Source organism: Schistocerca piceifrons, chromosome 1, assembly GCF_021461385.2.
Source record: "Schistocerca piceifrons isolate TAMUIC-IGC-003096 chromosome 1, iqSchPice1.1, whole genome shotgun sequence".
Lineage (NCBI taxonomy): Eukaryota > Metazoa > Arthropoda > Insecta > Orthoptera > Acrididae > Schistocerca > Schistocerca piceifrons.
Window position 1 is genome coordinate 1,040,257,765 of NC_060138.1, and position 14,837 is coordinate 1,040,272,601.

Sequence of the window (14,837 nt, forward strand, 5' to 3'; positions counted from 1 at the left end):
GATGAAGAAATTAAAACCCCAATGAAAATTAATAGCTATCTGTTCAAATAAATGATGACTAACTGACAATCTCAGCTGCCGACAGGTGTTGCTGTTATACCTCGATGTGGACAGCTGAAAATGTGTGCCCCGACCGGGACTCGAACCCGGGATCTCCTGCTTACATGGCAGACGCCTTATCCATCTGAGCCATCGAGGACACAGGTGAATAGCGCGACTCCAGGGACTTATCCCTTGCACGCTTCCCGTGAGACACACATTCCAAACTGTCCACAATTCTACATATGTATTGTACCTTATAGACATTTGCCCACCCACTCATTACTCGCGCACGCTTTGGCGATTCCCGTAAAAGTTTGGGCAACCTGTGCACATTAGCACAGACGAAGGTCAATGGCTGGGTAGCCTTTAACATTATATATATGAAGACAGTAACTTGTTCTCGAAAGAAGAGTTACCGTTGATGACCGTGCAGCGTTTCCCTGGAATAAATGATGGCTAACTGACAACCTCAGCTGCCGACAGGTGTTGCTGTTATACCTCGATGTGGACAGCTGAAAATGTGTGCCCCGACCGGGACTCGAACCCGGGATCTCCTGCTTACATGGCAGACGCTCTATCCATCTAAGCCACCGAGGACACAGGTGAAAAGCGCGACTGCAGGGACTTATCCCTTGCACGCTTCCCGTGAGACTCACATTCCCAACTGTCCACAATTCTACATATGTATTGTACCTTATAGACATTTGCCCACCCACTCATTACTCGCGCACGCTTTGGCGATTCCCGTAAGAGTTTGGGCAACCTGTGCGCATTAGCACAGAATTGTGGACAGTTGGGAATGTGAGTCTCACGGGAATCGTGCAAGGGATAAGTCCCTGCAGTCGCGCTATTCACCTGTGTCCTCAGTGGCTCAGATGGATAGAGCGTCTGCCATGTAAGCAGGAGATCCCGGGTTCGAGTCCCGGTCGGGGCACACATTTTCAGCTGCCCACATCGAGGTATAACAGCAACACCTGTCGGCAGCTGAGGTTGTCAGATAGTCATCATTTATTCCAGGGAAACGCTGCACGGTCATCAACGGTAACTCTTCTTTCGAGAACAAGTTACTGTCTTCGTATATATCTGTTCAAATGGTGTAAATAGGTATAGTATTTGTTTTAAAGGTAATTCTTGTTTGAACAACATATGAATCAAACATCTTGAATCAAAATACCATTAATTCACGGCAAAAAACAACCATAATGCTAAAATGAGGAACCACAATGCCTATAAATACATGTAAGAAATATCCTAATTAGCAAGAATAAGCAATGAGAAGATGAAAGAATATATAGAATGGCTATACGCTGCAGACATTTGACGAAGTGAAGAAGACCTTGGGATGTAAAAAGAAGATAAAGTCGCAGGTGATGACAAAGGAAATGCAATACTAACCAGTGAGATTGAAGAATCTATGAAGGAGATGAAAAATGGAATGGCAATGGGAATTGGTGAGATTCCTGTGGAACTGTTAAAGTCACCGGAGAAAGGAGGGAAAAGCGAGTTGATTGAATTGTATAATGAAATATATGACAGGAAAAAGGCCAAGTATCTTAATGCCTATAGAAAAGAAAAAGAACAGCAAGAAGTGTGAGGAACATAGAACAGTGAGCCTGATATCGCATGTAGCCAAAGTCTTGCTGAGGACGCTCAACAGAAGACTATATGGAAAGCTGAATTGCGTAATAGGATATGAAAAATTTGGTTTCATGCGAGGAGTGGGAACTAGAGATGCCATTGGGCTACTGAGAGTGATAGAGGAGAGGTACATGGAGAAGAAAATGAAGGTGTATGTTGTGTTCATTGATCTTGAGAAGGCTTTTGACTGTGTCAGATGGGACAAACTGATGGAAACCCTAAGGAAACATGGGGTTGACTAGAGAGATAGACGGCTAATTAGAAATTTATATTGGAACCAGAGAGCAAGAGCATGAATAGGAGGTTTGATGAGTGAAGAAATTGAACTGGGAAGAGGTCTAAGACAAGGTTGTTGTTTATCACAAACACTGTTCAATATATATCTCGAGGAAATTATTAGTGAAAGTTTTGATGGAAGGAGAGGAGTCTGTATAGGGGGTTGGAGAGTGAGTGTATAAGATTTGCAGACGACATGGTTGCGATGGCAGAGAGTACAAGAGAGATGGAACAAATGTTAGATGATCTAAACACAAAATCAGAAGAATATGGAATGGAGATTAACAAGATGAAAACAAAAGGCATGGTAATTGGATGAAAGGGGAGAAAATGCTGTATGAAAATAGGGGGAGAGGAAATAGAGCACACGAATAACTTCAATTACTTGGGAAGTGTAATAATGGATGATATGTATTGCTCAACAGAAATTAGGAAAAGAATTGCAATGGCAAAAGAAGGATTCAAGAGGAAACAGAAATTACTTTGTGGACCACTAACCAAAGATCTGAGGAAAAGACTTGCCAAATGTTACATCTGGAGCATTACACTATATGGTGCAGAGACCTGGACATTGAGGAAGGAAGATGAAAGAAGATTGGAGGCACCAGAGATGTGGATAAGGAAAACGTGAAATGGGAAGACCGAGTAAGGAATGAAGAAGTATTAAGAAGAGTTGGAGAAGAAAGAAACATGATGAAAGTCATCAGAAAGAGAAAATGGAACTGGATTGGACTTTGTTTGAGGAGGGACTGTTTATTGAAGAAATAAATAGAAGGAATGGTGGAGGGGAAAAAGGGGAAGAGGAAAAAGAAGAAATCAAATGCTGGACAATATCAAAGGAGACAAATATTCAGAAATGAAAAAGACTGGCTATGAACAGACAAAAGTTGAAGAGGCTTAACCCATGACAAGACCTGCCATAAGGCAGAATACCATACTACTAGCAAGAATGACCGTTTCAAGTGAACTATACAATATTCTTAAGTAATAAGGGAAGTCAATACTTCTATATGCAAAAACCTGTGTTTCAGTAAAAAAAAAAAAAAAAAGAGTTGTTACATCACATATCTTGGCTCTGTTGCAAAGTATCAGATCTCCGTCTTCCTTATTGCCTTTCACGTCCCATTCACTTTACTATTTACTGGTACTAATAAATGCTTGGTTTCAAATTTGTGAATGCAAGACTTCTGGCAGGTTTACTGTAGGAACAAAGCATTCTGTACCTCCACTCTGATAGATTCTTAAAGCCAGTCACTGCCCCATTAACAAACAGGTCATCAGACAAATGTAAACACAAATATGTTATTACCTCAAAATCAACTCCATTAAAACCATCACTTCGGCAAGAATTACGTTTCCTTATAGTTACAACAGTGCGCTGATCGTCATCTTCCTTGAGATGAATCATTCCTAACACTCCCCAATGTATTCGCAGGGCACCTTCTAAAACAAGTCGACCATTTACCTGTGGGAAAGTAAACATTTCACAGTTAGAAGTCCTCGTATCTGCTTTTTATCAAAACAATTGTCAAATGAGTGCAATAGAGTTTAGACCAAGGACAGAATAAATAATACCATACAGACATTCAGTGTATGTTCAGAATTACTCAAGTAGCCCAAATCTGGGCTCACAGGAAGCCTAAACAAAAGGACTTGTAAACAGCTGTACTCTACAATGGCATGAAGAAGTTGCTTGGTTAGCAGTAGGATATGCAGGATCTACGCTACAATGGTTTAAAGTCTTAATCAAAAGATGTGAGGAAACAACAGACAGATTGGAAAAAAAGATCTGGAAATATAATTCATGGCTGTATGTAAAGACTTTTGTCTGTACATAACTTGAACAGTTATTTTATATTGTATGTGCCAGCAGTGAATGAACACACCTGGAATTTAGCAATGAATAATGAAAGTTAATTTAGTTCTGTGGGCTATGGCAAAGGAAGTATAACCATTCATCATCTATTATATTTAAAAAATCAGCTGAACCAGCATTTCTGTATTAATGTACTTAATATATTTTCTGTAATTTATCAATCTTTGCATCTAAAGAGTTTTCTCATAGCTTATTTGCCATTCACTTTTTCCAGAATACTTCCCATTTTAACTGAAATAGCCATATATGGTTTTATTTAAAATTTAATTTAATTTGAAAATATCTTAAAGGAACATCTGTTACATTCGATAGCAATAATGCGACGGAACTAGTCTCTCTTCGAACAACAACTCAGTGGGTCTCTGGAGTAATAGAGTTGTTTAACTTGTACATATAATATTCTGTTGTCAGTATGGGTGTCACACTGCCAGGTGAAAGATAGACAATGCTATGCACTATGCTATGGTATGATACTGAGAGAGAGAGAGAGAGAGAGAGAGAGAGAGAGAGAGAGAGGGAGGGAGGGAGGGAGGGAGGGAGGGAGGGAGGGGGAGGGAGAGGGAGAGGGGGAGAGAGAGAGAGAGAGAGAGAGAGAGAGAGAGAGAGAGAGAGAGGGAGAGGGAGAGGGGGAGGGGGAGAGAGAGAGAGAGAGAGAGAGAGAGAGAGAGAGAGAGTTATATTAAGATAAAGTTTTTCATTCTTGTTGTCTTACTGGTCACAATGGCTACAAAACCACTATTGTTGTCGAGGTATCTAATTCATCTAGTGGGGCTAAAACAGGCAATCATAATAGTACTTGTGAGTAATTGGAAACAAGAGTTCATGACATGGTGCAGTCTGAGGTCAGCCATCCAGGCAGAAGGGACATCCAGCTGCGACAGAGCCAGTTTAGTATCTTTTTTTCTTAAATGAGCTTCTGATGGGAAGTGAACATAATGTGTGTTTTTTCCTGATTTACTAGTGTTTATTATATTTACAGCATGTGTATTTATTCCTACAGTAGCTTTTGTGAAAGCCGAGTCTCTAGTGATAAGTAACTGTTGATACATCTGTTGTCAGCAGAGAAATTTAAATCTGTTTTAAGACCTTGTGGATTTTGTTCTTAGGCTACAGTGAGTTACACAGTGTGATATAGATGGGGCCCTGTTTGAAGCTGTGTGTGGAATGAAGGGGAATTGGCCACTGACCACAAACAGCTAGAAGCTGCGTTGCACTGGTCAACAGGCTTCTGTCTGCTGCTGACACCTGTGGTGACATCAGGGCACTAGACACAAGACCTTCAATATTTTTGGTGCTGTTGGAATCCCCTGGTGACCTAGTTGTTGTTGATGTTGTAACTTTGAATAAACAACATCTAACCAAACCATCTTCACTCAATAGTGAATGGTATATGATAGTTGGTTTGCATGTCTCTGGGCAAAAGGCAAAAGGTGAAATTGGGAACTTGCACCAATTTCTTTATGCCTTATGGCTGGTTCACAGTAGGCCAGTAATTTAGTCATGTGATGAGTGATTTAGTGACTAAAAGTGTCTGAAAGACATCATTTAGTAAAGTTAGTAAGTAAAATAGTTTAGTCGGTCCAATCCAGTAAACTGAATAGCAGCCGGGCAAGTAGCTACACCCCACACCAGCTCACTTACAACTGGTGCAATACTAGACACATGTGAATACTGTCTACTTAGTAATACGCATTATTGCCTTTCTTCTTTTCACTCTCAGTTTCCAGCCATCTGTTTCTTGTGGATGAGCAACATATGCTCCAGCTACAATCATTGCCACTGCTACTAGCTCTGGAGGCACAAGAGCACACGCAACTGTGTCTAAACAGGGTGGAATGTAACAAGTACAAGAAGAAAAGTTGCTACTCACTATATAGCTGAGATGTTGAGTCGCAGATAGGCACAATAAAAAGACCTTCACAATTAAAGCTTTAGGCCATTAAGGCCTTCGTCAACACTAGACACACATACGTGTCAACACACACACATTCACGCATGCATACGTGCACGCGCGCGCGCGCAGACACACACACACACACACACACACACACACACACACACACAACTCACACACACGACTGCAGTCTCAGGAAACTGAAACCACACTGCGAGCAGCAGCACCAGTGCATGATGGGAGTGGCGACTGGGTGGGGGTAAGGAGGAGGCTGAGCAGGGGAGGGGAAGGGGGGGGGTAGTATGGTGGGTGGCAGACAGTGAAGTGCTGCAGGTCTGACAGAGGGCAGGGGATAGGTGGGTGGAGGGGGGGGGGGAGGGGGTAATGGAAAAGGAGAGAAATAAAAAGACCAGGTGAAGTGTTGGAATGACGGCTGTGTAGTGCTGGAATAGGAACAGGGAAGAGGCTGGATGGGTGAGGACAGTCACTAATGGAGGTTGAGGCCAGGAGTGTTACAGGAACGTAGAATGTATTACAGGGAAAGTTCCCACCTGTGCAATTCAGAAAAACTGGTGTTGGTTGGGAGGATCCATATGGCACAGGCTGCGAAGCAGTCACTGAAATGAAGGATGCCATGTTTGGCAGCATGTTCAGCAAGAGGGTGTTGTTTCTTGGCCACAGTTTGTTGGTGGCCATTCATGAGGACAGACAGCTTGTTGGTTATCATGCCTACATAGAATGCAGCACAGTGGTTGCAGCTTAGCTTGTAGACTACATGACTGCTATCATAGGTAGCCCTGCATTTGATTGGATAAGTGATGCCAGTGACCGGACTGGAGTAGGTGGTGGTTTGAGGATTTATGAGACAAGTCCTGCATCTAGCTCTATTACAGGGGTATGAGCCATTAGGTAAGGAATTGGGAGCAGGAGTTGTGTAAGAATGGACAAGTATATTGTGTAGGTTCATTGGACAGCAGAATGCCACTGTGGGAGAGGTGGGAAGGATAATGGGCAGGACATTTCTCATTCCAGGCATGACGAGAGGTAGTCAAAACCCTGCCGGATAAAGTGAGGTGGTGGGAGACTGGAAAGCTAAGGCACGGGAGATTTGTTTTACGGTCAGTGAAGGCTTCAGTGAGACCATAATTATCCTCCCAACCTTGTACAAAAACAAATCTCCCATGCCTTATATGTCTGTAATATACCTAGATGCAAGACCTGTCCCATACATCCTCCAACCACCATCTACTCCAGTCCAGTCACTAACCTCACCTATCCCATCCCAGGCAGGCCTACCTGTGAAATCAGTCATGTGGTCTACAAGCTCAGCTGGAACCACTGTGCTGCATAGTATGTAGGCATGACAACCAACAAGCTGTCTGCCCTCATAAATGGCCACCAACAAACCGTGGCTAAGAAACAAGTGGACCACCCTCTAACTTAACACACTGCCAAACATAACATCCTTCATTTCAATGACTGCTTCACAGCCTGTGCTGTTTGGATCCTCCTCAACAACACCAGCTTTTATGAATTGCGCAGGTGGGAACTTTCCCTGCAATACATCCTACGCTTCTGTAACCCTCCTGGCCTCAACCTTCGTTAGTCACTGTCCTCACCCATCCAGCCCCTTCCCTGTTCCCATTCCAGCACTAAACAGCCGTCATTCCACCACCACACCCTGTCTTTTTATTTCTCTACTTTTCCGCTACTTCCCGCCCCACCCAACTCCACCTCTCTCCTACCCTGTGTCTGACCTGCAGCCCTTCACTGTCTGCCACCTCCGCCATACTATCCCTTCCCCCCCACCCCCCCACCCTCTCCTGCCACAGCCTCCACCTTACCCCCATCCCACCCAATCGCCACTCCACTGCTGCTGCTGCTTGCAGTGCTGTTTCAGTTGCCTGAGACTGCAGTCATGTGTGTGAGTTACGCGCACGCGCATGTGTGTGTGTGTGTGTGTGTGTGTGTGTGTGTGTGTGTGCGTGCGTGCGTGCGTGCCTAGTGTTGACGAAGGCCTTAATGGCTGGAAGCTTTAATTGTGAGTCTTTTTGTTGTGCCTATCTGCGACTCAGCATCTCTGCTATATGGTGAGAAGCAACTTTCCTTCTCATTATTGTTATATTCTGTCCTGTATTTCCCATTGTATCTAAACAGGATTTGATGACAGCATACACTGTTGAGCCAAAACATTATAAACATTTGTTAAATAGTGTTCTGGTCCACTTTTCAAACTTAATACAGCAGCAATTCTGCTTGGCATGGATTCTACTAGACCAGAGGTAGGTGGCACATGATATCTACACACAGGTCACATGATTACTGAAAGTTATAGGATGGTGGTTTGTGGGTATGCAGCTGGCGCCTGAAATGTTTTACAATGTGTACAGATCGGGGGCATTGGCTGGCGAAGACATCAATGTGAGTTCCCTATCATGCTTCTCAAAACCACAGTAGCATGATTCTGTCATTGTAAATGGACAATTATCCTGCTGGAAGCTATCACTGCCATTGGAGAAGATTTCAAGCTCGAAGGGATGCAGGTGGTCTGCAATAATGTACATGTAGTTCACTGCTGTCATGGTGCTTCAATTACTATCTCAGATCCCATGGAAACCTAACTCAATGCACCCAATAGGATGATTCTGTTGTCACTGGCCTGCATCTGTGGCCTCTGATCTATAGCACAGTAGTATGACAGAGCACACGTCCGCATCCATTGTACGCAGTTCCGTACAGATCGGAGAAGTGATCACTATGGTACGATTCATTTTGGACCCATACACTACATTGGAATCAGGCAGTTTTTAATCTATGACATACCACCGTTTGGTGATGTTTTGTTTTGATGGACAATGAATATTGGGTAAAACGATTCCGAGTTTTTTCTGTTCCAATGTCTTAATCATATGTTCACCTGAAGATGTGGCTTTTAGTGCCATGAAACTGGCATGAACCAGTAATAAAGGACTAAATACAGCTGAAGTGGTTATTAATACCAAAGATGAATACTCACAACCTTGGTTGCCCCACCTACATGGTTGTCTGCAGTAAATCACATGTGAACGCGCACTTGTTTACTTGACATTTAGCCATCAAGTGGAGTTACTAAATCACTTGCTACTTGACTAAGGTACTGGCTTACTGTGAGCCAGCCTTTACCAGAAGTTACAAGGCAGTAACCACTGTTCCAAGCCAACACAGGATGCCTGTCCTGTTGGGCCAGTGGGTGATTTTCCTACCTACTCCAGACAAGTGCAGAGGGCGGGTATGCTAGTCGTTGGGAGCTGCAACATTAGCAGGATAATGGAGCCCCCCATGGAAATATACACAGGTCGGGAATGAATGCCAGTGTGCACTTGGTGGTTTGTTGAGAGGTCTCCTACGAGACATGGAGGAGTCTCTGTTTGCAGTTATTGAGTTCAATGATTGCAGCGGCTGCAAATCATGGCTCATGCAAGCACAAATGATGTCTGTCACTTGGATTCTGTTCATCCTCAGTTCCTGCAGGTGGATGGCTGATTTTGTGAAGACAGTTAACATCACATGCATGGTGCAGGTTAAGCTTGCTATTTGTTGCATTGTATTCAGGGTGAATCATGGTCCTCTGATTTGGAGCAACGTGGAAGGTTTGTACCAGAGGCTCAGATGATTCTGCGATACCACTGACTGCAAATTTCTCAACTTCCGCTATCGGGTGGAGAGTTGTGGGTTCCCCTTAAGAGGTCTCTCATGCACCACATCAGGAAGCAGCTACTAGGCTATTGGCATATGTGGCATGAGCATGGGAGTTTTTTTTTAGGTTAGAGGAATTGTCTCTTGAGATCAGAGATGAACTGTGTGGTTAAGATACATCAGCCACATTCTTCTCAAAATACCCTCGTTCCTACAGATCAGAAATAGAAAAGGTTGACACAATATTCATAAAATACAGGAGAATCTATGGTAAAGTGCCAGAATTAGTATTCCTTATTGAAAGTTATACTGCCCAGATAATATTAGTAACAGACAAATTAGTTGAAACCAGAAGTGAATGGGAATGAAATTCTAAAGTCAGAATGGAATATTTATTGTATGGATAGGTTAGTCGCCAATAGCAGCGACACTTTATTCCAATAAAGAACTCAATAGCATTGGAGAGGTTATCAAGGATTCCAAAGAAGAATTAATCTGAGTGAAGGTAAACATAAAAAACTGGTCAAAATACTCTTATAAACCACCTGGATTAGGACCTGTAGCAGCAGAGCACTTCAGAGAGAACTTGCATTATTTTGTGAACAAGTTTCCTGCTCATGCTGTTGTAATAGGGAGAGACCAACTCGCCAGATACAGAATGTACGAGTCATGCTATTAAAACTGGTGTCAGAGACGGGATTCGTGTGACATTATTCTGAATGTCTTGTACGAAAATTACTTTGAACAGATAGTCACAGAGCCAACTCGAGAAAGTAACATCTTAGACCTATTAGCAATAAACAGGCCAGAACTTATGAATTAATTAATGCAAAGGAGGATATCAGTGACCATAAGGTTATGATAGTATCTATGGCCATGGGTATTACCGGACCTTGGGGGTAACAATCTCTTAGTGTCACCCTCCGGTAAATCTGCGTCCTTGAGAAGCAACCTCGTCTTGTTCTCCACATTCTTTGTAGTGTCAACGCTGATCTTCCGGTAGGAATCGTCATTTAGCAGGCTCTGCATCTTATCAGTGTAGTCCTTATGGGAGACAACAACTGTAGCATTGCCTTTGTCAGCCGGTAAGACAACAATTTCAGACTGCTCCCTCAGATCACGAATGGCCACCCTCTCTTTACTGGTGATATTTGACTTCATCGGCTTGGATTTCGTCAATGCACGACAAGTTTCACGACATATTTCCTCAGCTGATTCAGGCGGAAGTTGAGCTACAACCTTTCAACAGCACTAACAATTTCTGCGACCTTGTTATCCCAAGGTCCAGTACTGCCTAGACTATATGGACTCCCGAAGGTTCACAAAGAGGGGGTACCATTACGCCCCATTGTCAGCAACATCAGGGCACCTACATATTTCTTGGCCAAATACCTGACGGGAATATTAATTCCTTATGTGGGTAAATGCCCTCATCACATCCGTAATTCCATGGATTTTGTTAAACGCCTTGATATCTTCAGGTTGGATGAGTCAGATATCATGGTGAGTTTTGACGTCGTTTCCTTGTTTACGAGGGTACCCCTGTGAGAGTCACTAGAATTGATTAGTCAGAAGTTTGACGAGAAGACCACTGAACTTTTTAGGCATGTCTTGACTTCCACGTATTTTCTTTTTAATGGAGAATACTATGAACAAACGGAGGGAGTCGCCATGGGTAGCCCACTCTCACCGGTGGTAGCAAATTTGTACATGGAGAACTTTGTAGGAGAAAGCCCTGTCGTCATCCGAATGGAAACCTACTTGCTTTTTCCGTTACGTGGACGACACGTTCGTCATCTGGCCACATGGTATGGATAAACTCCTTGACTTCATCTAAACTCCATACACCCCAACATCAAATTCACTATGGAGACTGAAACGGAGGGTAAATTACCTTTCCTTGACGTCTTGGTCAAGAGAAGGGCTGACGACACCCTAGGTCATGGGGTGAATCGGAAGACAACGCACACTGATCTGTATTTGCACGCAGACAGCTGCCACCTCCCTTCACAGAGGAATGGGGTACTTAAAACTCTAGTACATAGGGCGCGCACTATCTCTGACGCAGAGAATCTACCCCAGAAATTGGAACATCTGAGAACTGTATTTCGAAAAAATGGGTACTCAGAGTGGCAGATTCAACGTTCTCTCCGCCCAACCACTACAGCACAACCTGTGACGATGGATGAAATCACGAGGGAGGAGGTAGGCACTGCGTTTATTCCAGATACAGGCACACTCTCGGGGAAAATCACCCTAATTTTGAAGAAACACCGGGTCGGAACTGTGTTTTGTCCTCCGAATAAAACTCGTGCACTGGTGAGGAGCACCAAAGATGACCTTGGTTTGAGGAAGGCCGGCGTGTACCAGATTCCGTGTCAATGTGGCAAGTCGTATATTGGTCAGACGATGCGTACCGTCGAGGATCGATGCCGTGAACACCAGAGGCACACTCGACTGATATATCCGAGCAAGTCGGCGATCGCTGAGCATTGTTTGTCAGAAAATCACGCTATGGAGTATGAACGCACGAGGATTCTGGTACAGACGTCGAGATACTGGGACAGCGTTGTTAGAGAGGCCATCAAAATTCGCACCAATGACGACCTCATAAACCGTAACTGTGGCTATAATCTTAGCAAGGCTTGGGAACCAGCGATTGGGTTAAGCAACAGTAAATCGAGCAAACGTATAGTTGTGACGACCACGGTGGACAGAGCCATCACTCTGACGTTATCTCAGACGCCGTCGCAATCTGTTCCATCGCGCGACCGTGGTGCAGGGTGCAGACAGCGGAGGGAGCGCGCCGCGGGCGGAGGGTATTTAAATCTGCCGCCGCCACGACTGAACCCAGTTCCCACTGAGCATCCATAGCATACGGATCTCCGTGCCGGCACATTCACAGGAGCTCAGTCCGTCAGTTCACCTGATGATGGCGACATGTATGATCGCCGAAATATTGTGCCCGTAGGACACTGTAGACCGGCAGTACACCCGTGGATATTTTGATTATCAAATACGCCGGGAGAAACTCAAGAATCACAAGGGTTATGTTATTTGACACAGAATCATTTATCCAAACTGAAAATGGGAACACTGTCTGATGTCTAACATGAAAAGCATTTCTGTTCAAATTCTAAGGATACACCATCAAACAAGTCAAAGAACATAATAACAAAATGACAATGAGACAGATAAAATTAGAAAAACTCAGGCTCGTGAAGAGGCACACAAGGAGAAGCTCACAAGCTGCCTATAAAATTCACAACATTTATCATGACAAAAGGTGTTCATCAGAAGATTGTATAAATACAGCACCTGAAAACAAATTCCCTTCATTTTCACATTCAGTTATTGATATAAGGAATAAGCCTAACATGTAACTCAACATCTATTTTTAATTGTATCTTTCCTAGTTTCTACAAGTTGTTGACATCTACTACATCAAGGATGCATGTCTACTACAGCTGAAGCTATAAGGGAACCACACACTGTGACTGCTAATATCAGCAAAGAAAATAAAGCTTATGTAACAATATTTAGACACACAGTTAAAATGCCTAATATATATCTATTCTACATACCTCTCTACTTCTTATTTCACCACTTTTTCCATCATAAAATTGATTAAATATTTTCAATTTGGATTCTATGTGTGACCTGTAACATAAAAATATTACAAAACATTCTTGTAAATATCAAAATGGAAGCATTCCTGCAACTTTCTGTATAAGTAGTAAATTACCTGGGTAGATTTGGTCCACCAGATCGATTCTCTACCTTTCCAAAACTTGTATGAGATTCCACACGAGTTCCATGCCCAAACAGTTGTGGTCCAAATAAAGCTCCATAACAGGGCACATGGCAGTATGGTACTCCTTTATGCTGAACAGAAGATGTTCACCATAAGGAATGTCAAAAACAAAATTATGTGAAGAAAGTCATAAATTATTACTACCAATAATTAATCAAAAAGGGCTGAAATTTATGGATTTCCACTTACCAGTAACATTTTCCCTCCTGCAAAAACAAGGAATCTCACAAAAATGTGAAAAACAGTCAAGATGGTTCTGAATGATTAGGCAATCAACTTAGTCATAATAAAAAAAATTAAGTTTACACAATAAGGGCAGACCACAGTGATGAACTGGCTTATTTACACTCACCAGCATTTATCTATCACTGTCTTGATTATTTGGCATGAATATTCAAGTTACCCATTGTATTTTAGTTCCTAATTGAAAACGTTTCCGCAGGTTAATTTCACAGTGTTTGAGTGTTCTCACTGTCACTGAGAGAATATTTTTCTAAATGACATTTTTAGCTTTCTTGTAATTTTTTACTCATAAAAGCTATTACGTTTAGCACTCAAAATATTTATTCCTTTAATTTTTTGATAGTTTCTTCACCCAGAACAGCCAACACTATCCCACGACAACAATAAACCTCTCATTTGTGACTCATACTTTTCTCTCTCTCCTCCTTTGCCACACGATGTTTGTATTTTACAGTTCCCCCATTCCCTTTCTGCTTCTATATCACTGCTCATTACAGTTGGTCTATCTCTCATCGCTTCCCCATCTGTTTATGTTACATAGCATTCACATCACGACTCAAAACTTCGTAATCTGCATACAAACCATCATTTCTTTTAATTAACTGCATGTAATGCTTTTTATGTCATTCTAATTTTCTCAAAGAGATTTCCCAACAGTACTTGCCCTTTACCTTTATAATTTCTTACCTCAGAAGGATTTTGTTGAAATCAAATCTGTAAGTCCTACGTTTTCCTACAGTATTTTCTTCATACTCTGATTCTCGTATAGTGTTTCAATACCTTATTTCTTGATGCATTTCCCACATATTCTCTGCTTATCCATAGAATTTTAATTTGAATGCTTTTAAATCTCTGACACTGGCCAAATTAATCCTTGTTACTCCCCAACATTCCACTTCACTTTCTTTTTCTGCCCACTTCCTCTCTGTCGCGTACATGGTCAGAGAGTTCACTGCAAGTGCCTTCCGACCACTGTCAGAATTCTGTTTTCTTCAGCAATGGAATAGTCTTTTGGATGTCTTGTATTGTTGCAACTGTGCTGTAAATTTGTTGCTAAATGAGCCATGAGTGCGAACTTGTTCTGAAGAATCTGTGCCTCATTTGTGAAACATTTACAGCTTAACTACTGGGAAAAATCAGTTCAGAAATTATTTATACCATTCCAAACTGCAAAGTAAGATATTTAATTTAGCATGTTCACCAAGAATTAGACATACAGCAATCTCAAAAAATTACATCTTACACTTAAGTATTAACTTACAAGTTGTTATTTTTGAAGTTCCTCTATAAAGATAAACATGAGAAGCACTGAGAGACTAACTGTATAAAACATGGAAATGGTTGTAAGTTATTTATCTCTATGCATCAGTTTCATATGC

At 42.3% G+C, this 14,837-nt stretch overlaps 1 protein-coding gene and 2 non-coding genes across 3 annotated transcripts in view; all 3 read right to left on the bottom strand.

Annotated features, from left to right (window-relative positions):
* The window catches only part of LOC124725701, a 76,761-nt gene that overhangs the window by 38,874 nt on the left and 23,050 nt on the right, over positions 1-14,837 (bottom strand). Inside the window, exons 3-5 of the mRNA XM_047248459.1 lie at positions 13,147-13,286; positions 12,986-13,061; positions 3,266-3,421 (exon numbers count right to left, since the gene is read on the bottom strand). Of these exons, the coding sequence (XP_047104415.1) occupies positions 3,266-3,421; positions 12,986-13,061; positions 13,147-13,286 (372 nt within the window). The remainder of the gene's footprint in view (positions 1-3,265; positions 3,422-12,985; positions 13,062-13,146; positions 13,287-14,837) is intronic.
* Positions 126-199, bottom strand: Trnat-ugu. Its single transcript has one exon. It is a non-coding gene; the product is annotated as a tRNA-Thr (tRNA).
* On the bottom strand, positions 566-639 carry Trnat-ugu. The gene has a single exon. It is a non-coding gene; the product is annotated as a tRNA-Thr (tRNA).